We start from the raw sequence: 16,448 nt of genomic DNA on the forward strand, positions 1-16,448 counted from the left end.
TAACTGTTGGAGGCATAAAAAGAAAGAGCTGCTCTCAACCCAGAAGAGAAGTAGCCAGTCTTCAGTTTTAAAGCAAATCTTCTAGATGTAAATTGCTGCATAATTTAATTTTATTGAACATCTAACACCAGGAAATGTGCAATTCATGAAATTTTCAGTGAAGATATATGAATAAGAGTTTCCGATACATTTTTAAAATGTGAAATTATCAAAGTTTTTTTGCACTGTTCACTTTGGCCACATACGGCAGAATTAATTGAAAGCTCAGTCCTGGCTTTAAAGATGTCCCCATGAAAGTGGCAATGTGTGTTTTATTGTCTCTTAGTCATCTGCAACTCAAAGGTGCCCAAATTTATGCATGTGAAAGTGTTTCTTCCAACTGCCAGCCTTCACTGCAGTACACTGTTGAATCCACGAATCGGGTTAGATACTAAATTTCATGTTGGAGTCAGTGAGTCAGGGGTCTCTCTGAATTCTTCAGGGAGAAATCAGAGTTCAGGGATTGAATTAAAGCCTTTGGATGGATTGCGATATATTAAGCCGCTCACACATAAAGTAGAGGCGTAAGTTTAAGTTTTAGGATAAGTAAGTGAGTCAGTAAGTTTTAGTATGAGCTGTAATGCTTTTAGTAAGTGAAAGGTTTAGATGCCAGAGTAGAAGTATGAGTTCTAGTGAAGGCTGAAAAACTTACTAGTGTTTTCAGTGGAGGCTCTAGGAACACAGTTTTAGACATAATAGAGGTATAGTAAGATTATTGCTTACATTTTTCAGATAAAACAAGATAGACCGTATGTGTAGTTTATACATAAGCTGGCATGTTAAGAAACTAGAATTCTAATAGGTTAAGAAGAGGTGGTCTGAGTTTGTGTCTCAGCTTGTTGGGAAGATTCTATATCAGAGCATGCACTGGGGAGAGCTGGTGCTTTTTGCCACTGCTATTTGCCATCACTTTTACTATTCTGCTTTGCTTTGCTCTCTCTCTGCCATCATCAACACCCAAGAAGAAGAAAGGAGCTGCTGCAGCAACATCAACTTCCCAGGACCTTGACAGGAGCAGCTTTTGCTTCTATTTCGGATTGTATGCCAAAACTTAGCATGGACTTTAATGTCTGTGACTTTGCTTTTTTGAGACTGATGAGCTTTTGCAATAAACAGCTTTATAGCAACAATTAGCTGCTTTGTTCATTTAGGAAAATAACTCGATGATGTTGTGCCTAAGAGAACTGGAAGTCTATCCTCACAATTTCTTGCTTTCACATCATTGGTCCTGAAGTTTCTGCAAACTAAATCAAGCACCTGGCTTTCCAAGATGCAACCCTTAAGCTCCGGATCAGACCCCAAACAAAAGTTGCTTGTAGTGGATCAAAGATCCTCTGCTTGGAGTACCCTCAACAAGAGGAACAAACAAGCCAGCAACAACTATATTTCACAGTGCTGGGAAAAAGCAGCAGGGTAAAGGTATCCTGCCAGTCAGCAGGGCAGAACAATCTTTGATTAAAGGACACAGGTTACAGCTCTTCCCCTCACAGACATGTCCCAGTTTAGGATTTCTATAGCCTCAAGTTGGAACAGGTACTGCCAAGGATGACCAAACTGAATAGCACATCCTTAACCTCCTAGAGAGAGACAGCATAAATCCAGCCTGAAGCTCTGCTCCATGAAATTGGATTAGGGACTCTACTTTCGTTCTCCTTAAACCAGACAAATAGCCCTTACAGATTTTTTTTCTGCTTCCTTGTTTTTTCTTTTCATATAAAAATTTCTGAAAAAGCAAAAACATCATTGAAGAGAGATTAGGCAATCTTCTACCCCACAACAACAAATAAGACCACAGAGCAGAACTCAAACTCCAATGCAGAACTGATGGTTTTCTGAAAAACATTAGGTGATATGCATATGTTCTCTGTATAATCCTGGTGCAGGAGGTAGACATCATAAAGGTTGTTGTACCACTTGCTTTTGCTACAAGTACATCTTTGGTCCTTTGTTTTGGTCATAAAGCTGCAGCAGTAGGGAACATGAAGTGGGATAAGTGGTTAAAATTTTATGCAGGCAGATGAAAGAAAAGAGCTATGTTTCCCCCTTCCTTGCAGTTGCAGTGAGCCATCAGGAGCAAAAAGAAATTGGCCACACCGACTGGAGACTGCAGAGCAGACACCACACTGAACATTTTACAAATGCAACAAAGCTGCTCACCTCCAAAATTGACAAGGGAAATACACAGTGTCAGCTCTCTTTTTGAGGCCACCATCTCCAATATTGCTGCTGAGATACTTGCAAGGGCTGCGTTGCTGCTGCCACCTCTGCTCACAAAGCCAACAAGCATTTCTCAGCCATCTGCTGTGACAAGTAGGGGCTCTTCCATGACCTACCTTCAGCACAGTAAGCCAAAGAACAGAGATCTGGGACTGGGGTGCTTTTGGAAATGTGAACTTTTTTTAGCTGTGTCTGTGTGGCAAGTGCAGACTTATTTTGCTTGCCTACTATCTAGCACTTAATGCAAGCCTCACTGAATGGTGGAAGTCAGAGAGCTCTAACATGTATACTGGCTAAAAACACAACTGGAGAGAAGAATTAGACCTCTCCAAAGCAAGCCAGTGCCCAGGGACTAATGTGCTTTCTGAGCTGTGGGACAACCGTGTTTCAGATCCTGCTCTATTTTGGATCAGAAATAGATTTCAATGTCTTACATTGTAGCGGCTTGGAAGCAGTCTCCACTTCTTTCAAAAAGGCCATCCTAGTCATGAGAAATCCTTCTTTGTAATAGTTTCCAGAAAACAACCATATTTTCCCAAATGGTTTCTCTTTTTAATATTTGCATGATGATTTTTACAGCATGAGCTCTGGCTACTAACAAAAGTAGGGACTATATAGTATCAATCCACTTTTTTCACTTAGTTCAAACATGCGAATGGCAGAAAAACAAAACAAAAAAATTTACTTTGAGAAGACTTTCCCTTCCTATGAACATTGCTATTAGACATCTATAGAGGAATTTAAGAAAATGGATGTCTGGGTGATTTTTGATTTTGCCTTTGAAGTGCTTAGGTGTTTCTTCAGAAACTCAGCAGAGTGATACAACCAGAAGTTTGCCACCAATTGTCTTCTTACTTTAACACCTTGGGTCTCTTTTTTCCTTTCAGAGTTGCAGCTCATGCAACCCGGAGAGGGGACCCAGAGCTCCATCCTGTACACCCGGTTGCAGGAATGTATTTCAAGGTATCCTGCTGCTGTGCCTTTGCCCCAATGACTAAAGGAGGCAGCAGCATCACACTCTGGCTCAGTCGCTGGGTGCAAAGCAACACACGTTCTGCCAGGGTTAGAATGAGATTAGCAAAATCTTACAGAACAATGATTCAAAGGTGCTGTAACAAATCAATTTCCTGCGTGCAAAAAAACACAATTACTACACAAATTATCTTGCTCTCACCCTCTCTCTGCAGTGAGCCAGGGCTGAGAAACCTCATCCTTTGTGCTGCAAACATAGTCCCTGCTCTTAGGTGACACAGCGAACGGCAGGAGCAGCAGTTCTCCACCTCCCCGTGATGAGGTACGCCGCTAGAGGGCACACAGGTTGCCAAAACAATCCAGAGGAAACAATAGGTCCACTGGTCCTTGAAACTACACTCCAAGCTCTCCATCTCCATAAGCAAGCACGCTACCATTCCAGAGCAACTCATATCTGCCAACACAGATTATCCCCTCTGGAGTTTGTAATCTTCTCCACTTCATCATCTTTTAGTTAATTTCTCACATCTCCCAGTTTTCCCATTGTGGCACATATGCAGAATTTCTACCTAATGCAAAAGGGGGGAGGGGGGTGGGGCAAGGGGGGAATTTTAATTCTTTCCAGGGCTTATGTATTTTTTAAAGAGGAGGTTCCAACATCAAAAATCAACACATTCAGCACAGACAACCCAAGTTTACAATGTTTCTTGTCTCTGGTTCAGAGCCAGAGCCCAACTGCACTCCCTCTGCACCACTTCTAAGCTGATGAGCTCTCCCACCCTGCTGGAGTGCATGTGGTAAGGATCTCATTTCCAACAGCCATCTTGAAAATAATAAGGCTAGTCAAAAAGTCCAAGCTGAGTAGCATCAATTTCCACCCAGAGTCAGCTGTCTCAACGTTTTGTTGCTTGGCACTACTGAGCTGCTGAGGCCCTCAAATAGGCCTTGCACTGACTGGGAAAGATCCAGCAACACTGAACAGTCTGGACTGTATGCAATGCAAAATGATGCTCCTTGCTACCTGCCCAGGAAACAGATTGGAATTTGCACAGTGCGGTACCTAAGCTAATAAACTATGATGAACTCTCTCTGGATCTGCATCCATGGCACAAATAATCTCCAGTCTGGATAACTCCCATTATGTATCCTGGCTCTTTCACTCAAGCTACAAAACCTTTTACCTCTGGAAGTCTATCGTGCCAGGCAGCATCCACTACAAAACTTGCTCTCAATTGTCTGCTCCCATTCCCATTAAACCAAGCAGCCAACACCACCAATCTCACACTCTTCAGTTCTTGTTGGAGGTGAGATAAGAGCAAACCAGCTGGGGGATCCCCATCTGCTGCAGATCAACTTGGCAGTCTCCTGCCATCTTGTTCTACTGCTGCCTCCCTCACAGCCCCAGCTCCCTCCAGCTCACAGATGGCCCTGGGAGGGCTCAGGTCTTGTGACATGCCAGGAATGCTACAAGCTCAATCACATCAGCTTCTGAGCCTGAAGGGACCAGTCCAGTGTTCAGTTACCCATTTTGAAAACATGCAAGGTAAAGAAAGAGCAGAGCCTATATGTATCACATGTCAATGGGGAACCTGTCAAAGCCTAACACAGCTCACAGGACAGAGTTACAGACACTGGGTTTTCACCTTACTGGACATCCAGCAGGCTGCCTTTTCTCACCTATCAGACAAATCTGAATGAACACTCTACTAAAAGAAGGAGGAAAAAAGGTCTTTGAGTTGAGCAGCTGATGCAATCAGGATTTCAACTGTTAATATAGAAGAAGACTTCCTCACATATCTTGCACCAGTATTTGTATCACAGCAGATATATTACAAGGCAAGAAAGAAAAACACTGTAAAGAATATGGCTCTTTGTCAGACTGGAAGTATTCACTGTGATTCAGGAATTAATGACAGCATAAAAATCTATTAAGGCATCTAGACTGTCTCTCAAGAGACCTTTTCAAGCTTGTAGAGCATGGATTATTCTCCAGGGCTCTGCCCAGCTAAACTTGAGATATCCCAAATGACTGCAATTCCACCATGATTCTTAACAAAGCTATATCACCATCTAATCTCTTTCTTCCATTAAGTATTTTTCCTCTCCTGCCAATTTTTCCTTTCCTTCTCCAAATTTTCTATCATGAGACACTCTTCTAGCTCTGAGTCCACACTAGACAATTCTTCATGCCTTCCCAGTATGCCTACATCATTAGCATAGCTCCTCTTTAGTCATTTAGCCAAAACAGCTATATATTTAGCTCTCACAAGCATTCTTCATAAGTCAGTCCCTCCAGCCCCTTAATCATTCTCCTTGCAATCCTCTGAATTCCCTCTAATTTTGTTTACATCTTTCTGGAATTGAAGTGCCCGGAACCAAGTGCTGTAAACAACAACAGCTTGTTATCTGGCTAGACTGCAATTCTGGCGATCACAGCACATGCCATGCACACACAGACACATGCACATGCTCATCTCTGTTTCAGACACAGCATTGTTACAGGACACGAGTTCCACTCACTGGACATTCCCTCCTCCACAGTGACACCAGCTGGGTCTCTTTCAAGGCAATCCAGCTCCAAAAAAGTGAGGGCAGATCTTCAGTACAGCACTTTCAGCTGCCTGCAGGCTCAGGACACCAGCTCTGGCTGCACTCAGGCAACATTTTCAAGTTTTTGATAACACCTATAAAAGCTACAATTTTCAGAACTTTTTTTGTTTTAGATGACAGTTGAGACTTTGATGTAGTCTTATGACAGCAGATAACACATCACAGGAAAGACTTTAAGAACTTGTGTCTTAATCTGTTCTTGAAACTCAAGTTGGAATTTTTCCAGCAAAACATCTTTTTATTGTTTATTAGAAAAATGCCATTTTGGTGAAGTAGAAATGTTCTGCAAAGATTGTTGCTTTGCTTCTACAAACTTCTGGAGAACTTGAGAAAGAGTTCAGAAAGAAACCCCTAAGGGTTACTGCCAGGTTTCAAGACATCTGAATCACATAACATTCTGCGTTGGAAAGGATCCACAAGGATCATTGAGTCCAACTCTAAAGTGAATGGTCCCCATGGGGATTGAACCCAAAACATGTCATCATTATCACCAAAGAAAGGTGGCCACTCCACAAGGTTTCTTCTACATCAAGGTCACCCTAAGCCCCTCCCTGTAACTTAGCAAATCTCACTTAGCATTCCCAGGTCTGAAACAATTACAGACCTATTACTCCTGTGTGTGGAAAGAAAACAGAGCCTTGAAGCCTTCTGCCTCCTCAATATGTTTCACATAGCTCTTCCTCCTTCACAGCAGCTACAACAAAGCTTCAGCATCCCAGAGAGCTTGAGGTGTTTGTTTCAATTTTTGTGATGATTTGGGTTACTTTGGTCAGCAGAAAGAAGAGAAAGAGACCAAAAACTCTTAGGGTTGACCAGGGGATGAGAAGAAACTACATGTAGAGGTCTTGTGAGGTTCCTTGAAGCCTGAAGAAAAGACTGCTGCTACAAATATTTACATTGGGATAAACAGAGCAAGGCCAGCCAAAATGGCCTTTTCTTTCTTTCCTCTATGCACACAGCAGGCCAAAGGAGAAGGAAGACTGCACTGCTGACTGTAGCTCTGAGTCCCTCTGGGGCAATGCCACAGCTCATTTACCTCATGTTGCAGCTGGAATTCTTTTTTTACCAACATCCCAATCTGTTGCAGCTCTGTGACTGCTGGATAGTACAGAAACCAGTCACCAATAGGCACCCAGGATACACGAAAATGGAGGAGAGCTTACCCTCACTTCACTTCCCACTGTTTCCTTCCTTCCCTCCCTTAGCTGGCCTAGACTACAGACAGCTCTTACACCACTTGAGCTAGCACAATTAATTTTTTTTCTTTGAATCATCAAGAAATTACTGTTCGTAAAAGCCCAACATCGAAACAGCACAACTCTTCCAGACAAACAGTTTCCTCTCTTCTCCAGGAGATCTAGAAGTGCAGAACATCTCATGAGGGCACGCCCAGGCAGGTCTATCCTGCTCAGCTACCCAAACTGAGACTGGACAGAACACAGCCACGCTGGACACAGCCTATCCTGTTGGGGAAGTTAAACCAGCAAGGCTGTGCTAATGAAGGTAACAGCCAGAGTACAGACTGACTGATTTTATTGCTTCAGGCTGCATCCAGCTCATAAAATAGCTATGCAAGGAAGGCGGGCTCAGTCAGGTTGTACTATTTTTGAATATCTTGGTCTAATTAAGAAACAATGCAACTTGTACATGTAGGAAAGACTCATTTGACCCTCTTCCTTCTATTCCTAGAAACGCTCCCATGAAAGTTTAGGAGTCAAACATGTCCTTTCCACTCTCTAGCCTGTATTTCCTGTCCAGGTGACTGAAGCGTGACTAAGATGCCACCTTACACTGAGGCTATCTCAGAAAGATGAGGAGGGGTAGCCAAGCCACAGAAACAATTCTGTTTCACTGCAACAATCTCTTGCCATGTCAAGATAGGATGAAAATGCGCAATGAATAATGGTCACTCCAAAAGCACACGTAGCTACACAGACACTCCTATCAGCAATCAGGCTGCAGTCAGCCCCTGCACTAACATTCATGACAAGTCACTTGCACAAAATACCACTCTGGACCAGATTTGTTAACTCTCTCAAGCATCTTTACCATGCAACTTGTGCATTTTCTGTCACATGCACACATTCAAATGCATGTCCATGCATACATATATATCATCTTCTGTTCCATATATGCACCTTCCCAAAAGCCAAGGAGAGCCATTCAAAGGCCATACCTTCATGCACAGACCATGTGTACAGGCACAAATAAAACTGCATGTTTTGATCCCATTGTACAAAGTACCTTTACAAGTCAAAGAGTAGGCACTTCACTATATGAAGGTGTACCAGCATGACAAAAGTCTAAATGCATTTACACTTCAAAAATTTTACAGATGCCCTTTTAAATAACCCCTCCTTCCTGCAGGCAAAACCTCACCAGCAAATCCCTCCTTTCTCAGAACTCAAGTATATGTACCCTGAGACAGCCTCTCCAACATCCACAGGGGGAAGTCAGGTAACAGTGCACTGGCTTCAGGGCTCATGATAAGAAAGAGTCTTGCTCCCTTGGTGGAACTTTGGGTCAGCTGCTGAGGGTCAAGCACAGCCAGGCTCCAAGCAGGTGCAGCAACCAGACTGCATGCAGAAGAATATTAATAGTTATTGTCCTAGCAGGTTGTAAGGATTAATTGGTTCTGGCCTGCAACTCCCCATCAATGTAAGTGCTTAGGGGCAGAGGGGAGGGAGCTGTGATTACACACTTACATTGCATACTCATATGCTATTGATTTCCCAATTGGCTTTTCGTTTGTCTCCTTGCTTGCTCCCTTCCTCCCTCATCCAGTGCTCATGGCTGCCTGCCACATCTTCCCCCTCCCAACAGCACAATCACCATCACCAGAAAAAGAAGAGGGACACCCTTTTTTGTGGGAAAGCTTTGCCAAACCAGAAAGAAATGCAGAAATCTACATCCACAAGGTCACACAGAGGCAGAGTATAAGGAAAGGAACAAATTTCAAGAACTGAGTTTCCTCTGGATGCTTTAAATATCCTAGGGACTGAAAAAGCCAGACTGTGAGCCCACAGCTGTGATTACACTCACCTTTGCTTTAAGCCAAAGCCCCTCCTCTGAAGCCTGCCTTCTTATGCTGTTTTAAAAAAAAAACAAACAAATCCTTAAAAAAAAAAAAAAAGGCAAAAAAAACCAAAAGAAACAAAACAAAACAAAACAAAAACCCAAAACCACAACACACCAACCTGCCTTAATTGCCCTTGCATTGCTTTCAAAACCATTTCCTCTCAGAGGTACCATTCAAAGTCCAGTACATCTACAGCTGACAACCACTGAAAAATCCTATTTTATGCCCGTGGGTGACCAATAAGCATAGCTAGTGTAAAGGGCCCTTTACCCTTAGCATGTAGTCATGCAGAATTTCTTCCCCAGGAACATTAAAACAGCAGATATGGCCAGCAAGACTTTCCTACGAGACAAAATACTTCTTTGGCTCAGAAAAATTAGAGTAGCAGCCTAGTGTTTTTCCTTTTCCTTCCATGCAGGTGAGCAGGGCAATGCTGCCACAGAGGCAGGCAACCTACTGGAGGGTTGCCTCACAAGGAAATGCCTCAGCTTCTAGGAAATTCAGCATCAGTCATCATGCACATTGCAACGGCATAGCACAGAAACAAACCTGGGCTTCTTTTTCCTGTGCCTATTTCTTTAATAATCATGTATTCCTAGCATTTTTTTCCCCTCCATGCCCTTCATTGACACTAGGAGAGGGCTGTGTGTCACATACTCACCTACACATGCCTTTAGCTCCCTCTCATAGTTGGACAGGATAGTCTGTGCTGTGCTTGATATTTTTGATTTTATCATGGATAAATCAACAGCAGGAAGAGTACATCAGCTGCCAAAATCATTGCTCATTTAGCATGAGCAGCAAATGAAACTGCTATGTACCTTTTTAAGGAAAAGAGGATATCAAAGAGGCAAAGATTCATGCTTCCTATGGGGACCACAGACATCAAAATTCTGCATCCTTCCAGCAGCACCCTACGCACAAAGGAGATGATATTTGGCAAAACATGTCCCCATGTTCAAAGTCACACATGAAAGATTTTCCTCAGACTTTTCCAGAATATCTTTGTCTGGTACCACTACAGAGTTCATTCAGATCCTTCAGTCCTTTAACAGCCTCTGTCAGACAACAACCACCTCAGTTGCTCCTCTTCCGCAGAAAACCCATCAGGTCTTCTGACATGCCCAAAAAAAGGGCACCTCTTCCCCTTACTCTTCATTACCTTTTGCCACCTGTTCTCACTTTACAGCACATGGGGAAGCAAGCAGTGCTACAACTCCTCATCACAGGCCCAGCCCTACCAGCCTCTCCAGGCAACTGCACACAGCATCCAGCTGCTGTTGTGAGCCCTGTACATCAACATCCTTATACATCAATGTCCCTTGTCTAACCCATTCCTAAGCAACTCAGCCTTGCACAGGGTAAATCTGCTGGGAGAAAGGTTCAGGACCCACCAGCAAGGCAAGGGCCTTGGCTCACTAAAGGTACACAGAAAGGGTGTACACTCCTAAGGCACTGGCTCTGCCAGCAGCCTAGGGTGAGAGCAGCCATATTCCTCACCCTTACTGGAAAGAGCTCTATTGCTAGTGGAAGAAAAAAGTGAAAAGAGTAACTATAAAAGAGCACATCTCCTCCTCAGACCATTAGTGTGCTCCAAGGCTGAAAAGGAGTGCACAAAAACATTGGGAAGTGGGTTTTTTGTTACAGAACTAGTAAAACCCTTGTGTGAGAAAAGAAACATGAGACTAACAGATGAAGTAAATTTTTACTTATGATAACAAAGCCCTCATAGCAGGTAGCTGAGTGCTGAGATTCATAACAGCTAGAGGAAATGGGTTCTTACTTGTGCAATTATTGATTATTATGGTCAGCAATCACTGGGTAGAACTGGAAGAAACACTTGGGATATCTTTGCAATGCTCCCCATTTGAAGATAAAAAGCCTTCTCTACTTCTTCCCTGCCCTAAGCCTACAAGAAAAGTATTTTGTTTCATGTATTGAACCTCTTCATCATTTAAGGGAATGCAAGGCAACTGAGTGAATTGCCACCTCATCAATACAGTCCAGCCTGTGAGAGCTTCCCTTGCCTTACTCAAGAAGAGAGAACTGGAAACTGATAGAAGGAAAAGTATATTCAGGAGAGCAGAAAAAGTCTTTTTTTTCCCTCTCCACTTGGCAGTACCTAAATGTTATCCAACTGCATCACAATCGCCCTGTGCTGTTCCCCATACACCACAATGTCACCACTTGCACAGACATTGCTGCTCCTCCCTCTCTTCTCCCCATCCATTACACATTATCAGCACAGAAACACTCGGGTACACACTTCCATCCATATAGATTGAACATACCTCATGCATTAACAAACACACCATTTTTCACACCCGCATTGCCCAGTAACATTATAAAACATGAGACTTCACAGATAATATTTGTGCTGTGTACCAACCAAAAGTATCTTATTCCATTTACCCGACTGCTTCTGTGATTTCTTTCATCAGATTAATTCCCCATTTAAGAAAACCCTTGAGCAGCTACAAAAATATATTATAAACAAATGCTGCCACGACTATGCAGGTCAGTTCTGCATGCCCTTTCCTAAACCTAAACTCCACTAAATTGGCTATGGAGGTATCTTGGTTTTTTTTTGTTTTTTTTTAAACCACAAGTCTTTACAATTAACCAATTAGGTGGAGTTCTCAGGAAGGTTCATTAAAATAATCCAGTATTTTTTTAGAAAATTTCTGATTTGAAACAGCTGCTCTTTTTCAAGGGAGAGAATTTGTTTAGAAAAATTTTCAAGTTAAAACAATGCTGAAGGAAATGTATAATTTGTCAAGACATTAATTTTTTTAAATAAAATGCTCAGGGTGAGGAAATGAAAATTAATTTTCATATTGACAGCTAAGTTAGAGTAATAGTAAGTGAAAGTGCAAACATCAACACAAAATTCTAAATTATCTAAATACAAATTTTTTTTTACCCTAATAATTTGCTTCTCCACCCCATACTCAAGCACCCATTTTTTACTTGGGTGAGGGATGTGGAAAGGAAAAGCATAATTCTGCTTTACAATCCAATTCAACAATCTGATCTTTCTCAGGAGCTTTGGGGCACATTATGCTACAAGATGAATGCATTCGAGGGAAGAACTGCAGCATGCCACTAGAAAATCCTAGAAAATCCCACCCAGCAGCAGCGCTGGGGTGTGTAGGTACTTTTATTCTTGCAGCCCCCACAGGGCAGGAAGGCCAGTGCACCATGCAGGAGGAACAGCCATCCCGCCTCCGAGCCACCTGCCTAGAAAAGAGGACTGGAAGTGCAGCAGCAGAGAAACGCAGGAATCCTAAGCCATCAAAATGAGGAAACGTAGTGATCGGTGGTGGGGGGGAGTCCTTTGTGCAGGACTCGGATTATCTAACCTCGGGGGAAGGAGCACAGGCTGACTGTGTGCCGACAGGCACAGTGGGGACAGGCAGCCCTCTCATCCATCCTGGCAGAGGCACTGGGGAGGCACCGTGCAGCCCATCGCTCTCCTGCCGGGCTCACCGCGCTTCCTCCCGGCACCCCAGCGCCTGCCACTCAGCCTCGGCTCTGCCCGGCAGTGCCAGCAGAGCTCCCCTTCTCCCCCAGCCTGGTGGCTTTGGCAGAGCGGAGAATGGCAAGGAGCTGGTTTTGCGTTCACCGGTACACCCCCAAGTGGACAGCGAGGAAAAGGGGAGAGAGGGCACGGACAAGTTTTGGGTAGCTCGCAGAGGTGCAGGCTCCGCTGTCTGGCTCTGGAGGGATGTGCTCACAAATGTTTTGGAAGTGTTCTGACCGGGGTCACTGCCTGTCAAAGCCGATACTGCTGTTTCCTGGGGTAAGGGCTCCACAGACTTTGCTTAGCAGGGTTGGAGAAGTATTCAAGGCTTGTTACCACGGCTTTCAGTGAAAAATAATTAACTTGAAATAAATATTGTAGGTAGAATGTGTTGGTTTGTTTGGTCTTTTAAAGGGTCCTTGTAATACTTTCCCACTCCTTTTTAACTCCTTCAAATATCTTCAGGCTTGCTTCAGGCAGTGCCCTACTCCTCCCATGCAGCCCCAATATTCCTGCCTCCCCATTCTCTCACTCTTCACATCAGAGAAAGGAAATTACAGCTAGCTATGAAACTAGATCCAGCAGTGCTCTGGTTTATATCGTGCCAGAAGTTTGGGAGCAGTCGAAAAAGCAGCTTAAGTTTACAAATGCTCATACACCACCACACCACCCTATCCTGTCTCAAAACCTAGGGAGGGCAACTGTGTTGCCTCTGCCTTTTTATAGGGTACCGATAATACAGTCCTCAAAACACCTTCCCTGAGGCCTTCCAAACAAGAATAGATGTGGCTGATACAACTGTGGCAATACTAACTCACTAAACCAGAAGGTAAAACCTGCCCAATGCCTGTAGCCTGGCTTATAGCTACAGCTATAAGGACAGACTAGAACAGCTCCTGGCTGTGCTAGCACAGCATGCTCTGGTCACAACTCAGGAAAGGCTTGTGGATTGAAAACACTGCATGGAGCAAGCGCTGTGGTCTGCAGGCAAGGAAACGTGCAGCAGAGAGACAGGCAATGTTCAGAGTCAATGCAACTTGCCAGTGTCCATCTTTCTTGACAGTTCTGTCTAATCCTCCAGAGCAGGGTGAAGCTTACACCAAGCCACACAACTTCATTGCTCATGTTATCTACTTACACCACACAAGTGCCAGTTCACCTCTTACCCCATGTACAACCTATGTGATCGGAAAAATCCTCCTTCCCTGTCAGAAATAGCCACTTCACAACAAGGAAGGAAGTCAACTGGAAGGTGCTGGTGCTGGATTCACAGTCCAGACTTCAGAGAATGTAAGTTGAGAGAAAATATATGACAGTGAAAAGCATGTGTACGAGACCCAGAAATGGGAGAAGTGAAACTGTATGAAAAGGAACACTCAGTAAATGTGAGAAGGCGGCAAAAAATGAAGGATTCCATAGTGAGGGCTTGCAGGAGTGACAGGTGTGAAGCTGCAATAGAAAGCATGTGTATGACAGAGAGCCTGCCTGTACGGGAATTTGCTTAGTAGACACAAAATAGAAGAGAACAGTACATGCAAGACTGTGTGTAAAAGTAGGAGCCAAGGGGAAGTGAGGAAGCTGTGACTGGCATATGTCCATGCACAGCACTTCTGCACTAATATGTACTGGAGTGAGAAAAAAGCACCGTGAAAAAAGCCATGTACGAGCGAGATACGCTCCAAGGGTGCAGCTCACTGTGAATGCAAGACTGTGAGGCACAGAGTAGGCCAGATAGAGTACATCTATGTTCTTTACTTATATTTTCACCTATGGGTATGTATATGTGTGCACACACAGGCTGACAAGGCTAGTGCAGCAGGATAGGCAAGGGATTTTAATATACAAGCAACCTCGAACACTAGTGTTCAGGATGGAGGCTTGAAGGAAGGAGGTGGGGGGAAAGGGGAAGGGAAAATGTGAGCACAAGAGAAGCAGATCCTCCAGGAATTGCATGTGCTAGGGAGCTAGAACTGTATGTGCCAGAGTGAGTTTATTCATCTTCCCTGCTATATCCCTGGATGTGTGTGTTCAGGAAGGACCACGGATATGTGTGAATGTGGATCGTGCACAAGCTGCAGTTTTGAAGGCTGTGATTATATGTACATGTGTGACATTAATGTGTATTAATACATGCAGCACGGAATGCATTAACCCTTAACTCCTGTTTACAGAAAGCAGCTCAAAACCAGATAGCATGCCTGTCATCACTTCGAACTAAATTCCATACTCACACTTGGCTCTTAAAGCAAGAAACCCAGCTGGCAATTCTCCACTGAACAAAACCCCATACCAAACAAATTTTCATCTCCTGTCTTCCCTCCATCACTCTCTCTCTCTTTTTTATTTTCTTTTTTTTTTTTTTTTTTTTTCCCTCTTAATATAGAGGGGAAGGACATAGTGTTTTCGCAGACAGACTAGAGGCAAAGAAATTCCTCTAACCTCCCCCTCTCTGGGCAAAACCAAAATAAAAATCATAAAAAAACCAAAAAACAAACAAACAAACAAACAAAAACCGCAAAAGAAACTTAACACTTATCTCCTCAGGAAGGTAAAGAATTGAGGACAATCAGTACTTGTGACCCAAAGTGTTGAGAAACAGCAGTTGTGGATGAAGGGGATACCCACCTTCACTCACCACTCTTTTCCTTTGCAAATCTTAACTGTACTCCCCCACCAACTCCCCCTCTGGAAAAGCACAAATACAGCAAATACAGCAAAGTCAGTCACATGCAGTACCCTCTAACCATAGGATTCACCAGCAGCGATCTCTCCTTGGCTTATTTCCTGAGGCAAGGGGGGGAAGGTTTGGAGGGGAAAGGTGGGGGGGGGGGGAAGGAAGCTCCAGCTTCCACCTCCATGTTTCAGGCCATCCTCAGTCCATCAGCCTCAATTAAAGCAGAAAGGTTTGAGGAGGTTGTGAGAAAGAACTCACCACATACCTTGCAAGGAGAAGAGGGACAGGAAGAATCCCAGCACCCAGATACTGTGCAGCCAGTAGGTCCTCATGCTTCTCTCTCACTCGCTCCGCTTCCTCTGCCTTTTTCTCCGTCTCTTTGCTTCTGTCTCTCTCTCTCTCAATTTGTCTTCTTTTTTTTTTTTTTTTTTTTTTTTTTTCCCTCTTCGTTCCTCTCAGAGAAAACGGGATTCGTGTCTCCCTTCAGTCCCCCTGGGCTCTGCTTTGCCAGCTCTGACAATCCAGACGCAGCGCAAGCTGACCCGTGGTGGCCAGATTCCCAAATAACCTCTCACTCTCCCCTCCAAGTGCTGGAGAAAGGGGGGGCCAGGTTGGATGCTCCACCGTAGCCTGGGCTGGCTGTAAACACAGAGAATCTCTCTGTCTCTCTCCTGCAGCTCCAACTAAATGCGACTGTACTTAAACAAGCAATGCCTTATAGGACAGCACTCAGAGCAGAACAGATCTCACCTCTGCCACCTAGTGTTGCAAGCAAGCTCATTTATTTCATTTTTATATATATAAATATATATACGTTATGCTATAGAAATATGGTTTCCTCATTCCTCTACAAATGTATCTCTTGGACTCACAGTCTATGAGCCATTCTGGGCTCATGAGTCCCTGAGGTTCCAGCTCCAGTGCACACAGGGAGGCTATTCAGCAAACGAATATTCCTCATTGCCACAACAAGAGGCACGGCAGGACAGGTTTGGTTTCTTAGCAGAGTTCTGCTTGACAAATTCTGAAGCAAGGGTCTCTCTGATGCTGGTGTCACTGCCGGGCAGTGCGCAGGGGCCAGAGGGAGATTCAGACGCACTGACTGTAATTACAGAGCTGCCAGGGCCTCTAGGAAAAAATAGCAAGCATCAGTCTGCATTAATCTTTGCTCGATCTCCTGTGACTTCTATGCAATTTCAGAGGGACCAGAAAGAATCCTTCTGTAAGGGAAATCCAGATTGAAAAAGCAACCATTTGCTCACAGAAGGCTTCCCCCACTACCCTTCTCCTTTCAAATACAGGTTCCTCCTGCCATATGTAGCACAAACTTTTAT

The 16,448-nt window shown here is 43.9% G+C and overlaps 1 protein-coding gene across 2 annotated transcripts in view; it reads right to left on the minus strand.

Annotated features, from left to right (window-relative positions):
• The window catches only part of LSAMP (limbic system associated membrane protein), a 979,688-nt gene extending 963,843 nt beyond the window's left edge, over positions 1–15,845 (minus strand). Inside the window, exon 1 of one of the 2 annotated variants that reach the window (XM_056490684.1) lies at positions 15,380–15,845. In XM_056490684.1, coding sequence (XP_056346659.1) covers positions 15,380–15,446 — 67 coding nt within the window. In that variant the 5' untranslated portion in view covers positions 15,447–15,845. The remainder of the gene's footprint in view (positions 1–15,379) is intronic. The other variant, XM_056490700.1, reaches the window with a different exon arrangement.
• Positions 15,846–16,448: the final 603 nt, after the last annotated feature.

Source organism: Oenanthe melanoleuca, chromosome 1 (assembly GCF_029582105.1).
Source record: "Oenanthe melanoleuca isolate GR-GAL-2019-014 chromosome 1, OMel1.0, whole genome shotgun sequence".
Taxonomy (NCBI): domain Eukaryota; kingdom Metazoa; phylum Chordata; class Aves; order Passeriformes; family Muscicapidae; genus Oenanthe; species Oenanthe melanoleuca.